The sequence below is a fragment of the Haliaeetus albicilla genome, chromosome 10, assembly GCF_947461875.1.
Source record: "Haliaeetus albicilla chromosome 10, bHalAlb1.1, whole genome shotgun sequence".
NCBI classification, from domain to species: domain Eukaryota; kingdom Metazoa; phylum Chordata; class Aves; order Accipitriformes; family Accipitridae; genus Haliaeetus; species Haliaeetus albicilla.
The window spans coordinates 23,857,755-23,876,446 of NC_091492.1; the positions used below are offsets into that span (position 1 = coordinate 23,857,755).

At 45.3% G+C, this 18,692-nt stretch overlaps 1 protein-coding gene across 1 annotated transcript; it reads left to right on the forward strand.

Annotated features, from left to right (window-relative positions):
* The first annotated feature begins 754 nt into the window (after positions 1–754).
* LOC138687312 (membrane-anchored junction protein-like) lies at positions 755–17,789 on the forward strand. The gene is made up of 11 exons (XM_069794012.1): positions 755–1,008; positions 1,471–1,595; positions 5,163–5,208; positions 6,504–6,579; positions 8,351–8,476; positions 9,418–9,449; positions 10,267–10,376; positions 12,733–12,787; positions 15,962–16,034; positions 16,439–16,583; positions 17,432–17,789. Exons 2-11 carry the CDS (start codon positions 1,495–1,497, stop codon positions 17,475–17,477), a joined length of 810 nt encoding a protein of 269 aa, XP_069650113.1. The 5' UTR covers positions 755–1,008; positions 1,471–1,494; the 3' UTR covers positions 17,478–17,789.
* Positions 17,790–18,692: the final 903 nt, after the last annotated feature.

Here is an 18,692-nt window from a genome sequence, read left to right on the forward strand (position 1 = left end):
TTTAGGTTTTTATTTAGTTCACTGGGAGCCTCTTCTTTTACACCAAAATCTGTTTTTGTGTTTGGCACAAGAGAACTAATTGGGACATTGTTTTTCCTACAAACGTCACTGTTAGGCTTTCCTGGGACTAAAAGTGGCTTCTTTTTTGATCATTGCTCAGCTAGGTCACTGACCATCGGAGCTTTTCGGTTGTGTCTGTTTGAGAAGTAAAAGGTGGCTGCCAGAAAGGCTCCAGACAGCTATCTACAAGGGTGTTTCCTCCCCAAAACCCCAGAAGAGACTAATGCTGCTGCTGTTGCATTTCTGCAGCCCTCCAGGAATCCCACTGTGTGTGTAGGGGAGGAATGAAAAAATCTCTGGGAATCTTTGCATGAAGGGTGCCTAAAACAAGAAAAGGCAAACCTGACATCATCGCAATTTGGGAGAGAAAGGGCTGAGCTACCAAGGCTACTGCTAGGGTACTGCCATTAGGCACCAGAGTTAACGCTGACTTGAGAAGCCTGGGCAGAGCCCAGAGCCCCTCGAAAGCAGCTGCAAGACCTGCCAGGAGGTACAGGCCAACTCCTCTGATGCTTTGGGCTCACGCTGGAACCCAAAGCGCTCCAAGCCCCAAAATCCAGCTGCCTCTGCAGGGCAGCAGCAGCCAGTGCAGAGCAGCGCGTGGCCGTGGGGCGCTGGAGCAGAGGGAGGGGGCGCTCGGGACGGGCTCGGCTCGGCTCCGTCCGGCTCATCTCGTTTCGGCTGGGCTCGGCTGGGCTCGGCTCGGCTCCGTCCGGCTCATCTCGTTTCGGCTGGGCTGGGCTCGGCTCCGTCCGGCTCATCTCGTTTCGGCTGGGCTCGGCTGGGCTCGGCTCCGTTCGGCTCATCTCGTTTCGGCTCGGCTTGACTCGGCTCCCCTCGGCTCTGCTCCGGCCGCAGCCCCGGCCCGGCCCCGCCTGAGGCAAGGGCGAGCGGCGGGCGCGGCGGGACCGGTGGCCTTGGCAGGGGCTCCTCTTCTTCCGTGGAGCGGTGGGCTGCCCGGCGGTCTCCAGCGCCGGGGCTGCCGGGGGGCCTCGCAGGCCGGCAGCGGGGCTGAGGCGGCGGCATCTCCCCTCGCGGCAGGCCGGGGCGCCGGGTGCCGGCCTTCCCCCCACAGGCCTGGCCAGTCCCCGCCGCTCCCTGCCGCCCCCGGGGCTGCGGGGGCGGCAGGGGACTGCCTGCCGCTGGTGGCTGTCCGGCGGGGGCCGGCGGGCACCGGGGAGACGTGCGGCTGTGGAGAGAAAGGAGTTTCTGCCGGCTGTCCGTCCCCGCAGGGACCCGCAGCCGCCGGGGGTGTCCCTCACAGCCTGGGTCGGTGGCGGGCTGCGACACAGTCCTGCCCGGGCGTTCTTGGTAGCCCCCGGGACAAGAGGCCTGTCAGGCTTCACGGAGGTCGGCAGTGGCATTTCCAGAGCAGTAATGTCCCCTTGACTCTCCTGCTTCCTTCCCTAGGCTGGCATTCCAGGAGAAAGGAAGATGTCGTTGAAACCATTTACCTGTCGGTTGCCTGAAACAAGGTTTCTTCATGCAGGCAGGCTTGTGTACAAATTTAAAATCCGTTATGGCAATTTCAACAGGTAAGCATGTTAAAGCTACAACCTGCAGTTTGATGACTGCATGTAGCAGTGGGTTAATAGGAGACCCTAAATTCAGATTGTGAGGGCTGCTCTTTTCCTGCCTTCTTTCACTGACCATGGAAGTGGTCACTTCTAAGTGGCTACTGTCCTTGCACAGGCTGAGCATCAGCCTGAGAGAGTAATGTGAGCTGTAAAAACCGCTCCTGTTTCATTGCCATGTGTGGATTTTGTGCTTCAGTGGAAAAAGAGGCTGGTTTTACTGATGGTATTTTAAAATTTTGTAAGTGTTTAACTGAGAAGCCTTTGTAGTGGTTTAACCCCAGCTGTCAGCTAAGCCCTGCACAGCTGCTTGCTTACTGCCCTGCAGTGAAATGAGGGAGAGAATCGGAAAGGTAAAAGTAAGAAAACTCGTGGGTTGAAATAAAGATGGTTTAATAAGTAAAGCAAAAGCTGTGCACGTGAGCAAAGCAAAATCAGGAATTCATTCACTGCTTCCCATTGTCAGGCAGGCATTTAATCTCCAGGAAAGCAGTGCTCCATCACACCTAACGGTTTCTTGGGAATGTGTTCCTTCCTTCTTCTTCCCCCAGTTTTATTGCTGAGCATGACGTCCTATGGTCTGGAATATCCCTTGGGTCAGTTGGGGTCAGCTGTCCCAGCCTTGTCCCACCCCCAAATTCTTGTGGACCCCCAGCCTACTCACTGGTGGGGCAGTGAGAGGAGCAGAAAAGGCCTTGATGCTGTGTAAGCACTGCTCACATCCCTGTGTTATCAACACTGTTTTCAGCAGAAACGCAAAACAGCCCCATCTAAGCTACTGTGGGGAAAATTAACTCTCACGTTAATTAACCAGCACAGCCGTGGAGCTCTGTACTCAAAGTATGTACTTATTTCTTGGGCTGTCTGCTGTTAGCAATGTGCCTTTTGCTGGCCTGGCAATCTGGTGCTCAAGTGTGCGTGTGGAAGGAGTCTTTGGAAACTCTCACTGGCTGTTGGCAGTAGTTGTTTGTTGTGCTCTTGGGATTTTTTCTCTCTCAAGGTTCCCTTTGCACTGCCACTCTTCTTTCAGATGTGTTTGTGATAAGCCTGTCCTGTGGTTTTGAAACAATAGCATGCCTCTCCTGCAGGCAGAGGGGCTGAGCAGGACCTTTAGGGTAACTGCTGCTCTCCATTTCTAGAAGGCACTGTAGTGGCAGGCCTGAGAAATCAGAGTGAAGGGAGAGTGTTTTAGTCTGTGGTACTGCTGGCATGCAAGTCAGAGAAAGGAAAGCGGCCTTTGCGTGTACAGGGGACAATGAATAGGAGGGTTATGGGAGGTAATGGTTGTGTGGTAAGCCTCAAATGGGAAGTTTGAGTTAGTAGCCAGCAAAGTAACTAAAGCACAGGGTACTGAGTAGTCTGGTCAGCTGGGGAAGATGTAAAACAAGTGAAGAGGCTGGTCCTTCAGAAGTGAAAAAGAGACTTTCCCTGAGGGTATTGCCCTGCAGGAATCTGCTTGTGTCTGCTAGTCAGGCACACAGAGATGATGGGCAAGTGCTTTTGCGAGTGGGCAAAATCTTGACCAGCTCACTCAAGGAGCTCTGGAGCCTTTAGTTTGAGAGGGGACTTAGAATCCTGGAGGCTGCAATCTATAATAATTCCAGAAGTTTGAGCTGCTCTGAAAAAGGAGCTGGAGCTGCTTGGGTTTAAGGGTGGTATTCCAAAGCAGGTGCTTATAGTTTGGGTCCTGCTGAAGGAGTGTTCTGTAGGGCTCAAACTTGGTCTGAAACTTATGAGTTGTTGCTGTCTCAGCCTCTGATAAGTAATTAATAATGATAGTATTCATAAGCCAAAGCAGTGGCTCAGCATAATCTGGCTCCCTGTGTACATCCTTCAAGGCTGTGGTCATCATCAGACAGCAGTTCAAGGTTGATGCCCCCACAGGCTTTTGGAAAGTCATCTAAAATGTTGAGGTTAAGTCTCTTTTCAGGTGGTGGCACCCATGCAGACACTAGGACTGAGATCCTTTTGAGCCAGGAAGTATCCCTGCATCAGAGAAAGAGAAAAGCATTGTGGCATCCCGAAAACCCTGTTTTCTTGCCAGTGAGGTTGCAGCAGGGCTAAAATGACTTAGGCAATGACTCAAGCCTCTGCCTAGAGAGTGGTTTTATGAGTGTGAGTGAATTTGCTTTTGCAATCAGATGTGCACAGGCATTGCCAGGGCCTGGATTTACTCTGGAAATGACTGTTAGCCGCAGAAGAATTGAAGAGAATGTGCTATGAACACCATGCCAATGAGGCTGTCTCCAGACCTGAAGCTACGTTAAATCTCTTGCCAGATTTGTCTCCTTTTTCCTTTGGAGAAGTAGGCTGGGTCTTTGAAATTCTGCTGCATGTCTTGTGGTGTCACGTAGTGTTCAGAAGATGCTTGAAATATTGTTCTTGTCTGTGACTAAGGTCTTTCCCTCAGCGTAATCCCTTTAGAAGGCACTGCCAGTAGCGCGCGTATGTTTCTGAACAGCCTGCAGGTGTTTGATCTCCTGATGGTAGAGAGCGCACTGCATTTGTTTGAGTTTGGCAGTCTGTCATTGCCCCTTGCTTTCTTCCATTCTTTCTACCCTCTTCTCCTCATCGCCGTGGCAGTGTCCCTTCCTGAATCGTGCTTTTGTGTCCCTGCTGATCCATGAAGACTTCATGACCACAGCATAAGTCTTGGGTGGGTGATATCTGTCCTTCTGCTGTGGCGCAATGTGTAATTCCTTTCATTAACTTGTTCTGTATCAAGCAAGGAGAGAGCCTTTCTGAAGAGGAAGGAAAGTTCTCATCTCTGACCGAGTTCTGGCTGGGGCCCCTGAATGTGGAGGATATGAGAATGGCTGCCTGCCAAACCATATACCAGAGAATACTTGCATGCCATAATTCCTTACACTCCACCGTATTTCCTTATTTCCAAGTGACGTTTGTGCAACACTTGTTTACTTTTTAATGGGTTCAGCTTTTCTTTGAGACCTTCTCTCTCCCTATGCATTTTATTGTTGGCCGATACCTAGCAGCAAACAACTTTTGAGAAGCTGGCTTACAAAAGATGTAGTTAGTAGTTGGGAACACAATTTGATGCAGGCAGTACACAACTCCCAGCATCACAGGGCCTAGCTCCAATGCTGTGAAGGCCTGTTCTCTGCAGGTTTGCACCATGGAGGGGATTAAGAGACACATCCTGCCGGTTCCTTCTTTTAGTCCCTTGAGCACAATGGCATTGCGATAGGCTGGAAGGGAGAGGTGCTGGTTTGAGGGCACCTTGTAAGAAAACCCAATCCTAAAGGTTGCTGAGAATCAACTGAAAAGATCTGATCTCTCATCCTTTGAATCCTCAGACACACAAAATACAAATGGGCAGAAAAGTGAAAAGAAACAGTCCTTGTGGAATAAGGGATGTTTTTTAAGAACAATAAATTGGGAATTTGTCTGCTTGCTAAGTATTTTCTCTGTGCAATGGGAGTGATGTTTTGTTGTTTAAACTCTTACAAGGAATGTAGCTCCATTGCTTTTTGATCGGGGTGGGACTAACTCTCTCTGTTTGTTTCACAGCGCTCTGGATCTCGACACCACTGGAAGTGCTGTCAAGGAGTTAGAGGTAGGAGATGAAGCAGGTCCACGGGACCTTAGCTGAATGTTAGGTTGAGCAAATCTTTTGTTCGTTATGGGACGGAGGACATTTTGTCAAATACAGGGTTGCAAGCACGAGTAATGGGGAACTTCTCTGGAGAGTACGAGGGTGAAAAAAATGACGTAAATGAAAAATGTCATCAACAGGCAGCATTAGCATAAGCGAGTAATGCTTTTATCAGAAATATTTCAAAGAAGCTACTGACTGTTAAAATTAGACAAATGAAAACTCCTATTTGTCGAGCTAGTTGCACCTTGTCCCTTTCTGGTTCCTGTTCAGATTCATTCTGCAGTAGCAGTTTCCTGTGGTTTCACTCTCGGCCCCAGACCTGACCACTGCTTTGAACTTCTCAGGCTTGACTAGCTCTCAGACCCTCCTAGTTTTTCAGGAGCTGTGGCAGTACTGGTGAGCTAGCTTGACAGCAGCTAATCTCATGCTTAATTGCACATGCTTTCCTCATAGCTGTGGAGCTGGGGGAGCCAGTGGATGTTCTTTTAATGACGCCATTACTTTGTGACCAAGCTTGGTGACAACTGATGAATTCTGTTCTTGTCATCTTCTTCCTGAGACAGGAGAAAGACCCTGCCATTCCTGAGGAAATGAGACCAATATACTGCCTGCTTAAAAATGCTCCTGTTACTTGATTTTAAACAAATCTTTGGAGTACAGTAACAGCGTTGTAAATATCATTGAAGAAAATGTGCTGATTTTAATTGATGTGGAAGATTATCGGTTAATTTTTGTTTCTTTTTCACTTTTGATAATATTGAAAGGTACTACTGGAAAAAGTTTCCCATTTATAAAGCAGGAATTTGTAGGGGCTGAATTACAGTTCCTTTGTAACTGAATTGCGTCAATATTCAGAAAAAGGGGAATATGTTTATTTTTGCAACAGGTCAATTGGTTTTTGCAACACACTATATGTGTTTTGCTGGCAAGAAGGAGGCTTCTTAAATGTAAAACTTCTTAAATTTAAAAGCACAACTCCAGTTTCCATAGTAATGCTTCTATGTTGGTTCAAGATTAAGACATTCATTTACTTCAATTTCTGTGAATCTGTTAGGGCAGCGTGCTCTAAGGTGATGGGAAGGAGCAGGGGAAAGAAGGGGAGGAAGAAAAGCAAAATACCTAGAACCTGTTCTTCCACTATTCATGCAAACTGTAATGTTAATTTTTTTCCAAGCCTCAAAACTGTACTTGACAGTGGAATTGTGGCTATATTGTTAATATTCTTCCTTCCTTTCTTGTTTTGGCCTCTCCAGGAAGCGATTCGAGTAATCCTTGGAAATCTTGATGATTTACGTCCATTTTCTACAGACCACTTCATTATCTTTCCATGTATCCTTTCTTTCCTACTTGTAAAATAAAAGATTCAATGACTTGCACCTGTCGGGCATTGCTTAATTCGACATTCATGTCTAGTAGTGTGCAGATCTTTAGCTAGAGTATGAATCCTTTGACCTTTGCAGTTTTAGCTGAAGATCCTTCTCAGTTGTTGCCTTCAGAGAACTGATGGGAAAAGAGTGTTTTGCAGTGTTTTTGGATGAACACCTCTGCGTTCCAAATCTGATTTAGCCAGGGAAAATGAACATGTATATATATATAAAGTCCCAGGAAGCCCACATAATGCGATTGCAAGCAAAGCTAGTGCGTTGTTTCAGAAGGTTAATAAAATGTAAAACGCTCCTTACAGGCTCAGCAGTGTTGGTCCACTAGTAGAGAAGACTGCAGTAGTTTTCTTGTAAGGTATATTAGGATTAAATATTGTAGTTGCTTAGTGTGAAGGGTTAAGAAGAAGTTACTCTCCTGAGGCTGTTGTTGAAGAGAAAAGTAAGTTAGTTGAAGGAGAAGCCTTTTCAGTCCTAAAGTGTGTCAATTTGTGAATTGGATCAGGCCCTTTGGCATCACCTCCTGTGATTCCAAGTACCCAGGAGTAATGAACACCCATGTGTTTCTGCCTCCAAGGCATTCCCTTCCAGTCTTGGCAGACTGCATTATTGCCACCCCTCATACTAGCAGGCAAGAACAAGGTCATCCTCTTTCTCTGTCAGAAGCTGGTACGTATGAGAGCAACTTATTCCTGTTACTGCCAGGAAGAGAAAGTAGCCCAGAGCATTGTCAGACAGAAAGCACCCAAACAAACGAAGCCTCATTGTTCGTTTGCTTCACTAAAGCACAGCCAGTTTTGCCTGTGTGCTTGAGGACAGTTTGATTGACGAACTTGTATTTCTAGAACTTGGAAGTCCATCCACCTGCTCAGCCAGCACCGGGCCCTGGTGAGAACTGCAGGCTCAGAGGCCTGGCGAGATGAGTTGTCCTGCAATCTGTGTGTCGGCCTCCTCACTGCAGCATACCTCTTAGTTAATCACCAGCTGTGGGAGTCCTTGAAGCCAAACTCAAACGAGCAATTTCATCCCTTAAAGGAACTGATTGCATCAGTGTTTCATCTAGGCAAAACTTGGGCTTCATCTCCACTCTTCAGGATGTTAGTTTCTGCTAGCAAATGGACTAAAAGTATTCGTGTTACCTGTTTCTTCCTGAGATCAGAGGCATGTAAGGAGACTGCTGTCTGGCGTCATCCATTGTTGCATGCATGTACTCCTACGTGTGCGAACTGCACCCACAGGAAGGAACATCTGTGACTGTGGCAGTTGTCATGTTAATTATCTGTTTTCCTCCCATTTTGAACTGTGAAGTGAATGTAATGATGCTACTCCTTATGAATCCTAGTCCTTTTCAGTTTTAAAAATAATTTTTAAAAGAATTACTTTTTAGTTAGGAAAGCTGATGAGGTTTTATTCACAGGGTTGGAAGAGCCTGGCATGTTGTTTCTTGTGGGAAGATGCCAGGACTGAAGCCAGATACAGTTAAGGAAACACAACGCTATTAATACAAGTGACTGATGGGAGAGTATCACCTGGATGAGTGTTTCTTGTAATGTGTTACTAGTGTTTTTTCACAAAGTTCATACCAACAGATTGTAGTTGCTCTCTTATGCATACATGTTCAGTGTGGTATGACTTTTGAAGCTTCACAAGAAGACATTGTCAGGACTCCTGCTCCTTTGAAATGTTAGTGCTATGTTCTTAAGTCTTATCGTTGTTCTCAGATTTGAGTAAATGGGAGAGAGTATCGAAGATGAGATTCAAACATGGGAATGTCCACCTTGTGCCTTATCCCTACATTTGCACTATGTATCTAGAACTCAACTCATTTCAGCAAAGCATATCTTGTGGTAAGTCACTATGGTTATGTTTGGATAATGTCTGGAAACATCTATGATCTATGTCTTGCTTTTCGCTTTCCCTTCCTCTACTGTGTCTTTGAATTAGAGGGTGCAAAACTGCATGCGGTATGGCTGTACCATGGATTTGAAATAGAGCATAGTAATGTGTTCTCTTTTGTCCTGTATTGCTTTTTGAAAACTTACAGAATTTCTTTTTGCCTTTTCACCCACTGCTGACTGTTCAGCTAGTATTTTTATGAAGCAATGCCCAGTGGCTCCCGACCTTCATTCTTGAATGTCAGTAGCTAGGCTGGAGCCAGCACATATATATGGAACACATGTTTTTCTTCCTTATGCTTGACTACATTTGTTGACATTGAACTTCACACTCTTTGTTTCTATTTTCCTAAAGAAAGAATGCATTTGTTTTTCTAAATAATGATAGTAATAATGGTAATAATGTCTTTTGTATAATTAGCAAATGTTGTCACCTCCCTAGTGTCTCATCTTCCAGGTTTTCTATGAATTCCCTGAACAGCCTCAGGCCCCAGCTGAGACCTCTGTGGGACTCTGCGTTTAACCTCCTCTGTTGTGAAAATGGAGTGTTTTTTCGTACTAATTTCCTGTTCTGATTATTTGTCCCTGGGAAAAGCTGTTGGTCTTTCTTGTGAGTGCTTAGTAGATATTCTGGTCTCCTTTATCAAATGGACAAGTAGTCCAAAGCAATTGTCCCCATCCCATTGGCTTGTGTTATTCATAGCCAGGAATTCTTAAAGAGCTGTATTTGCAGTTCTTCAGTTTCAAGATATCATATGCAAGTCCAGCATTGTTTCTAAGTAGTTTATCTTGTTCTCAAGAAGTGAGGTGTAATGCAAAAATGTACTTTAAAGTTGGTTAAAGAAAGTCCAGTCACCAAATATTCACCAGATTTTATAATACCTCTGTTACAGGTAAAGAAGTAAACAAGGGCAGTGATGAGCTTGTAAGTTGTATGTGTGGTTGTGTTTTGTGTTTTGGTTTTTTTTTTTAAAAGTCATATTCCAAATAGTCTGGAGAAGCAGAATATATATCTAGGCAATGCTATAGTTCTCCTCTTTCTGGGTGTCAGTCAGGCAGTGTAAGGTGGGACTGAATTCTCCCCTAGAACCATCCAAATTGAGGGAAACCTTCCTGTCAATTCCAGCGGACTTTGAATGAAGTCCTGCCTCAGGATGCGAGGGCCATGCTGGCTTCAATTAAATGTGTTTTCTGCAAGTCTGAGCTGAGCTGTCAAATGGTTTCTTCACCGTGAGAGTCTGTATGAGGTCAATATTGCTGAATAATTTAAGTAGTTTCCTAAGTGCTGTATGTGTCCTAAACAACAAAGTCAAGCTTCCTTGGAAAGTTGTTGTTTAGTGAGAGCTCAGGGTGGGTTGGGTAAGTGTCTGAAGATGGAGTGAATTAGTGAAGGTGTCCTGTCCGAATTCCCCCAAAGAAAATCCCACTCTCTCTGCTAGCATTAGGTTCCTGCTAATTACATTCCTAGGCCCTCCTCTAAAAACGGAACAAATAGGATGTCCTGGGAAGCAGCAGTTCTTGTTTAAAACTGTTGAGCATAATTTTCTGGATGACCTCTCAGTGCTTACCTTCTGTTTGAATAAGGCAGCTAATCTTTTATTCCTGAATCATTTTTTTTTGTTTTTGTTGTATAAGCATGGACAATGTTGCAAAATATGGATGTATATTAAGTCTGACTTTTGTTCTAAAATAGAAAAGTCAAAATCAAATTTTATCAACACCAACTTTGCAATGTTTTGAAGGTCAAGAGAAGAAATGAAGTGTCAGAAAGTGCTGCAGTGGAAGAAACAGTGAAGAGGAGAAGAGTGGAAGTCGGAGCAGAGGCCTCACACTCACAGTCGGATATGGACAGGTCAGTTGACTACAAAATAGTCTTCCAGGGCACATATCAATGTTTTTGATATTTCTTGTACGTTCCTCGTATTTCATTCCTGTGTAACCCTTTGGCCCATTTGTCTTCTTCCTTCTCTTCCATAGGTGACAGAATCTAAACAGCATTGTCCATGTTTGGAGAAAAGTTGTCCTGTGCTTTCAGGTTCCCCTGCCATTAACTAGAGCTCTTACTGTCTAACTCCTTTGTGTTAACGTTACCTGTAGAATCACAGCGGGATGAGAACTGGGCAGCTTGACAAAGCAGTGCACTGGCTTGCACACCTGAGGCAGGGATGTCAAGGGAAGAACTGGGAATGGTTTTCTAGCTGCCTCCCAGCTTGTTCCTCTGAGTCAGCTGATGACTGCTACCTCTTGGCCGGTGGCTGAGATCTCTATCTGTGGCTTTCACAGAATCATTGAGGTTTTCGGGACCTTTGATATCATCGAGTCCAACCCTTCCTGCTCAAGCAGGGTCACCCAGAGCAGGTTGCCCAGGATGTGTCCCCTCAGGTTTTGAGTGAACTCCAAGGGTGGAGATGCCGGTTGCAGTGCTTGACCACAGTTGCAGTCAGAAAGTTTTTTCTTGTGTTCAGAGTTAATTCCATGTTTTGCAATTTGTGTCCTTTTTCTCTTGTCCTGCCAGAAGGCGCTGCTGAGGAGAGCCTTGCTCCCTCTTCTTCATTGCCTCCCATCAGGTGTACGTTGATAAGAGCCCCCTGAGCCTTCTCCGAGCTGAACAGTCCCAGCTCTCCCAGCCTCTCCACGTATGAAGAGTGCTCCAGTCTCTTCATCATCTTTGTGACCTTTTGCTGGGCTCACCCCAATGAGTCCCAGTCTTGTCCTGGGGAGCCCAGTCTGGACGGAGTACACAGACTGGCCTCAGCAGCCCTGAGCAGAGGGGAAGGATCACCTCCCTCGAGCTGCTGGCAAAACTCTTCCTAATGCAGCTTGGGGTGTGGCTGGCCGCCTTCAGCACGAGGGTGCAATGCTGGCTCATGGTGACTAACTTCAAGTTTAGTTCTTGATTACCTTTCAGAGGCAGGCCCATTATTAGTTACAGTCTAGCAGGCTTCTTTCTTTCATGGAGTGTAGCTTTTAAAAACAGAAGATTCATGTCTACTTAATATTCACAAGTACGTGGCAGAGAGTCCCAGATCCAGCATTGTGGCTGGAAGTGTTTATGCTCACCTTTCCCCTTCCATGGCAACATACAGACCATGTCAAATCATCTCCCTTGTTGCCTTATATTCTACCCAATTCCCAAATGTATTTCAGGCAGAGATTATAATGGGAGAAGTCTGAAGCCAGTTCTTTTCCTGCTCATACAAATGTAGTCCTTTCATTCCCCACGCCGCCCTCTCCATCAGTTTCTAGTCACAATAAAACTGCTGGACATGAGTGAAGAATGAAACCAGGATCCAGAATGCTTTCTAATCTCTTTTAGCCAAGGCGTGATTTGTAGATTCATAAGATACAAGGCCAGAAAGGGCTATTTCATGATCCAGTCTGGCAGTTTTCTCTTAGTCCTGTGTCTTGCCCCAGCAGTTATGCTATTCCGGAAAAGATTAAAACAGTTAATAGTTCTAAAGTGTATTCTTGATTTCAAATTAAACTGGTCAGGCATCAACTTCAAGCCTTCTGTCATTTTTCCCCAATTACTCTGTTAGACTGAGGAGCTGAGCATTCAGTCTGAGCATTCCCCCACCCTGGGAAGAAGTTTGCCTACTGTAGTCAGACCACCTCTTGATCTTTTGTTTCTTTTTGGACAAGCTCTTTAGCTTGTAAGTCCTCATGGGGTATTTGGATTTGGGTTTTCTTGGGGTGCTATTGAGTGTTGAGCTGTCAGAATCTCTAGGTGATGCTGATCAGCTCCAAGAGCACTATTTTGTGTGTGGAGCCAGGACTCTTTTTCCCCACGTGCATCACTTTGTACCTCTCTGCTTTTTTATTGCTCCACGACTGAGTCTTGTAAGATCTCTCTATGGTTCTTTGCTACCTGCCTTTCTCTTTGTGTCAGTAATCTTGTAGGATTTGCACGCTTTCTCACCTCACTGCTCATCCCCCTTTCCCTGTCACGTCACACTGTTTTTCTCTTTAACTGCTTGTTTGGCTTACTAGAAAAGCAGAAAGCCTAATACTGGAATGAGTGCCTATTGTCATTTTTTAAATGAGACTTTGAAACATGAGTACAAATACAGATTAAGGGTATCTATCTTGTTGGCTAGAGGTGCTAAAACCTTAATTTCTAATGAAATACTTGAGTAGCCATTTAGAAGATTGCTTCCTTTTTGTGACTTTTTGTAAACTCAGTTCTTACCTGTTTGACTTATTTTTAGAACTGAAGCCGACTGTGTTCGCCATACGAGTAAAGCAGAGCATGGATTTGAAATGGTAAGCTACAGAATATTCAGGAAGAGACAACAGCATCTGTTTAGTCCTAGATTCTTAAAGTGGAAAGCATAAAAATGCCTTCAGGTAACTTTTTTTCCTTTTTCACCTGCATCACCTGCATGGAGACATTTGTGATTCCTGCTCATCAAACTTAGCCACGGGATGAGTTTTGCCAGGAGCCAATACAAGCTTTTCTGACTGTGAAGCTACAAACTCTAGGGGTGAGCTTAGCTTCTTGGAGCTGAACCTGAAGGATGCCCTGCCTTGTCTTCAAGCCTCCAGTCCTCTTTTACCTCAGATGCCCCTTTGTGCAGAACTCCATGAAGGGCCAACAGTGGGTGCTGACACATGGACACTGGCTTTGCTGCGAGTACTTGCCACTCCCCACCAGTGTCCTCTCTCTGTGTAGATGGCCTTGCAAGCATCTCCCTCTTCTTGAAACAGTGTCATGCCTTTTCTTGCTATGTCATCAGAAGGCAGATTTACGACAGGATTGTTCCAGAGGGATTGGCAGGTGCTTTCTAAACCCACTGTTCTCCAGAGACCTTGTCAGGAGGGCGAGATTCTTTTTTAGCCCACAGGCTAAACGGCTGCTTTGACAGAGCTGCTGTTAGGCACACCCTTTAGTTAAGAGGGTCTTCCCTCACCCCCCTCTTCTCCTCCTCCTGGCTGTTGCCCATCCTCCAAAATGTCCCAGTGCATTTGGTCCATTTTCTGGATCCTGATAGCCGTTCTGCATTTAGTTCAAATCCCTGCCACACTGTTGCCTTCCGGGCTGCCTTCCTTCTCCAGCTCTTCGGAGAGAGTCTTTTCTGAGGAGGCAAGCTCATTCCTCTTGGGATTGTCCAGAAAGGAAGTTGCCCAGTGGTATAAAAGGAACAGCTTCTTTTCCCACTGTTCCTTGGGAGGTGAACAGTTGCATCAGATGCCCAGATTTCTGTGTGTTTCTGCAGGATGACGTGCTGCTCCCATTTCAGAAACATTTTGGACCTCTCCACAACTGGTTGAGCTTTACAGAAATGTTGTCTGTGGGCTTGCTGCCTGGTGGCCAGGTCATACTGCCTGCTTGCTCCTATAGAACTGGTTTCAAAGGGCCAATCTCAGCATAATTGCTCTGCAGGGATCCCCTGCATATACAGTGGCCTGCAGTTTCAGTTGCTGCTAGTTGCAAGGTTACCTTCAGCTTGCACAGGTAAACTCCTGTATTGAAACAGCCCTCGCCTTGTTGTAAGCCCAAAACTTTCTTTCAGAAGAGGGGTTTTTGACAGGTTTGTTAGATTTTCAAGATAGGAAGGAGACTGACTGGTAACTCCTCAGGAGCATTCAGTACAGAAGAACTTCTCTAAAACAAGCAGGCTGATTTGTTTCCAAAACCTGTATCCCTTTTTTTTCCCCTCAGCTTACCTTTGCAGGATTAGTGACAGGTCTCTCTACACATGCCCTTTCTGGCTTCTTTCCTCAGGTGCTCCAAACACTCTGTTGGTGGGGTAAGGTCATCCTCTGAAATATGCTTTTTTTATTCCCTGCTTTGCTATAATCACTGTCCCCAGAATGCCTCCACTCCTTGTACAGTGGCTGAATTTCCCAAACGTTAGGGTCCTTGGAAGCTGGAGCTTCAGGTTAGCATGTTGGACCCTGAGAAATGATGTGGTAGGTGGCAGTCATCACCATAACCTCCTACTGTGTTAACTGATGTGGAAGGACATATCCTGAGCTCTTTCCAGGTAAACTGGAACTATGATGAATGAATCATCAACTTAGCAAATACCAGTTCAGGTGAGAAGAACCTTCTCCAGAAGAGATGCTTGTGCCACCATGACTCGTACCTGCAATTTTCACTAGTCAGGGCACTGTTACACTGAGAGGGAGCTCCAGACACAAACTGGCATCTTTATGAATACCAGACCAGATGTCAGGAGCACCACATGAAATCCTGGGCAGATGACCTCTCCCTTATGTGCTTTTTTTAGGGGATAAGAGCCAGGTGCTTCTGTGACGTGCTTTCCATTTGGTTTGATTTCCATTTTTTTCTTTGGTATTCAGGATGAGAAGAAAGATCAGGCTTAGGAAAAAACATATCAGTAGCTCCTGTACTTTCTCAGGATTCTTCTGATCGTTCCTCCAGGGCTCTTGTTCAGTTTATCAGCAGTGTATGATTTTGGATCCGAATCCAGCTGGTGTTTTAGAGTGCGTCTCGAAAAGGGAACAGTCTTGTTAAAACATGGAGGAAATCTGTCTGCTTAGTACACGGAGGACTGACTTTACAGCATCAGCACTCAATTCAAAAGGAGGAGCATGGAAGTGCTGCAGTCAGACAGCTGTTAAATAGATTGCATTTTCAGCTCTCCTCCAAACGCCTTCCAGGCCTGCGATTTTGACAGTAGGCTGTATGGTCAGATGATTGGAGTCGAGCCTGTGCATCTTTCCACCTACCAAGAGCAGCAGTAGAAGTCCAAGGAAGAAAGAGAACTGAGAGATGCTCAGCCTGTCACTGCAGATAATTTTTGTAACTTAGTTAATGCTCTGAGACTAAACTGCAAAGATCTCTGGCCATCTGAAGTTTGGAATTTCACATGAACCTGAGCTTAGTGCAAGAGAAGCACCATCGGGGAGTGGATCTATTCTTCTCTGATCTTATATCTGTGACAAAGTTGTTTTACTGTCTCCTAAAGAAGCTTACATGGTGATTTTGTTGTTTGTGGTCCTTTGTATTGCTCATAGCCTTGCTAATAGGTATTTCTGGCTCACCTCTTGCTTCTGGCACTTTTCACTTTTGTCCCTCCCCTGTTACTCTGCTTCCTATGACTGTGTCTTAGCAGGGCTGATGTCTAGGGACCGGTATTGTCCAGTGGCTGTTATTTCCCACAGCACCTCTGTTGATGTTTTTTAAAATCTCTGTGCCATAGCTGCTGTTACTCTTTCACTATCTACTATATTAAAGTCTACACAATGAATTACTGCTTTATGTTAGGCCTGGGAATGTCCTGAGGAGGGAGGGGTAGAAAGATATTGGTGAAGAAAGCCCTCATAGTAGCAGGAAGGAAAATAAAATCACAGAACAAGAGAGTAGACCTTGCCTTTTAGTTCTTCAAGCAAGCAAGCAAATAAACAAAAATCTTGTCTAGAACAGAATTTTACATTGTGTGACAGTTCTTGGGTTCCTTTTCCTTTCAGAATTCCTCCAAAGAAAATGAGCGTGAGTTTAGTCCAGCATCCCTTACTGTGGGCAGTAAGCAAATGAGTTTGTGTAAGTAAGGAAGTCCTGGTTTGCTTCATTCAAATTAGTCATATGAAATCAAAAGCTGCAAGGATGACATTGGTATTAGTTTTCCTTTAAAAATGGTGTTTGGTATTTTCCAGCACGTGAGACTAGGAATTAGAACCACCATAGAGTGGTAGGTCAGCAATGATTTTGGCTATAAGCAATTCCCACCCATAGAGCCAGGCTACGTAGCTCTTTCAGAGCTGGGCTGCAGGAGGGGAGGCTACCTCCAAACCAGTCTGCATTGTGATTGCTTCGAAAGCTCCCAGGCGTCACATCAGTCAACAGTCTGGACCCACCTCTCAGTTTCAGGGTCTGCCGTTGGGTCTGCAGGGTGTGTGGAGAGAGCAAGCTTATGTTTTTTTTGTTCTTGCTGCTGTTTCTTACAGGGGGACGTGTGGGATCTAACCTTGAACAAAGAACAGGAACCGGTCAGGCTGAGGGTGTGGTGCAGCTACTGCAGCAAGTGGACCAAGTGATAAACAAAGGAAACATGGAGTCAGGAGGAAGAGGTCTCTCCAGGTTCTGGAGAAGGTACTAATACTGCAGCTATGAGCAGTCCTGGCTCTGTCCGAGCCTGTGTCAAAGCCTGTGCCTGATTCTGGCAGTTCAGGTGATTCTGCATTCTCTTGAAGAATGGGTACCTCTTTTCTGTGGTTAAACCAAAGTCTGCCAAGGCAAAGGAGCATTCAGGGATGTCCTTTTGTCTTGCGGTAAGGTGCAACATTCCCAGGAAATGTTCCTCTTCTGAGCTGTTTTTGGGGAAAAAACTCCTCATGGGATGGTTACTGACCTCAGTCACAGCCCTCATAGGATGTGGCTTTTATCAGCTGAGGAGTGCCATCTCCAGCCCGATTTTTAAAGGACTTAAAGCTACCCCTTCTCGCAGGGCCTTCCTGGGAGGGACCTTCAGTCGCATTAAGGTAAGTATGGCCTTTATTTGGCTGCTTAGCAACTGTGGCCTTTGTAACTTTGACTCCCAAAGACACCATTTTAAACCAACATGAAAGTAACCATGCCAACAGTTGCTGGGCATTGCTGACTAAACAAGTGCTCTAAAGCTGTTGAAGCTGTATGCCGCAAGAGTGGTCTGTTCACTGCACAGCACGTGTTGAACATAGGCAGTAACTGTTTCTTTGATGGGCTGGTTTTGGAAGCAATGAAACTCCTTGTTAATCATAATGTGTGCTAGTCTCCTTAACTATTGAGACTAGACCGTTATGGCACAGGTTATTCTTTGTTTCCTCTACTTTTTCAGTCTTCCTCTATTATTTTGTGCTGGGCTTGTGTCTTTCTGGTGGACAGAAATTACCTTGTTGTTACAATTCTCAGAGAAGTACTTTAAGTATAATGTGGGTTTTTTGTTGTTGTTGTTTCCTCAGCATAATCTTCTCGCCACTACAGCATCTCTTTGGTGGGAAGAACTGACCTGGAAGTACTAATGGTTGTAGAAAGGTAAACTTGTAGCATGAATGTCGAGTTGTATTGTTTCTTTTGTAATTCAGCTTTTCACATTGCTTGTCTCCACTATTAATGCTTTAAATGAAATTCTACTTTGTTTACATTTTCAAATTAATGTACTGAAGATGTCAGGTTAGAATGTCTTTTTCTTCACATCCTAGAGTTTTTGGAAAAAGAGCAACAAGCTTTAAGATTTTGATTCTTGAGTGTCATAAATTGGGAATTTTACATTTAAAAATCATTATATGAGACTCTAATAAAACAAGCATTAGCTTGGAACTGTGTGGGGTTTTAATCAGTCTTACCCTAGCAGAAAACACTCCTTCCCTCCAAGTAGAGGTTTCTAGTATTGGATGGACTCCTGCACTATGCTTCACAGCATTAAAAACGTCAAAATTGGTGAAAATATTTTGGATTAGATTTTTATCACTCCCCTACAAGTTGTGTAGTTATTTATGCCTTCAACAGGTAGTGGGAGGAGGCTGGGAGTTAAGATTTCAGACATGCCTAGGGCATGCTCAGGCAGCTTTTTGCCATCACGCTAGTGCATTTACAATAAACCATCATTCTTGAGCCATCTCCTGAGCTGAGGCACTGTCAGTACATACATGCACAATGCTGGTCTAACACATAACACTGTGTTACTGGTTGTTACTTTAGCAGTAGCGGCGCATGGCCATCTGACTGCGTCTCAGGGGTAACATCTGGCAGAATGAGGTGATGCTCTAAGTGAGTCAGATAATGCAACACAGGGTCTGTTTGGCTTGTTCCCACCCTGGTGCACAGATTATCCACCCTACATACTGCTGTATTCATTCCCAGACTCCCATCAGCAGTGAAAGAATGTTTTCCCTCCAAGAAGAAATGGAGTTGAGAAATTGGTTCCATTTATGCCATTCTCCTTAGTTCTGTTGCACAAACTGTGGTAAAGGCTGAGCGTACCAGGGTTCAGTCCCTTCTGCTGGGGGGCTGTACAATGAGATGGACAGCGGTAAGGACCAGGGAATGGATAAAGAGTTGACCAGATGGATAACAAGCCATAAATAAGGGAAGATATCCATGAGTTGATCTTTAGCACTGGTTCTGTCAAGAGGACAATGTCCCACTTCCCTAATCTTAGATGCAGCTGCATAAGAAAGGGCCTTTGCCCAGGAAGAGCTGGGCTGGCTGAGGCTACAACAT

Coding starts and splice junctions, on each gene's coding strand:
- LOC138687312 (XM_069794012.1), top strand. CDS start 1,495: ATGTCGTTGAAACCATTTACCTGTCGGTTGCCTGAAACAAGGTTTCTT. Junction 9,450..10,266: donor ACAAGGGCAGTGATGAGCTT/GTAAGTTGTATG, acceptor AATGTTTTGAAG/GTCAAGAGAAGAAATGAAGT. Junction 10,377..12,732: donor TCACAGTCGGATATGGACAG/GTCAGTTGACTA, acceptor ACTTATTTTTAG/AACTGAAGCCGACTGTGTTC.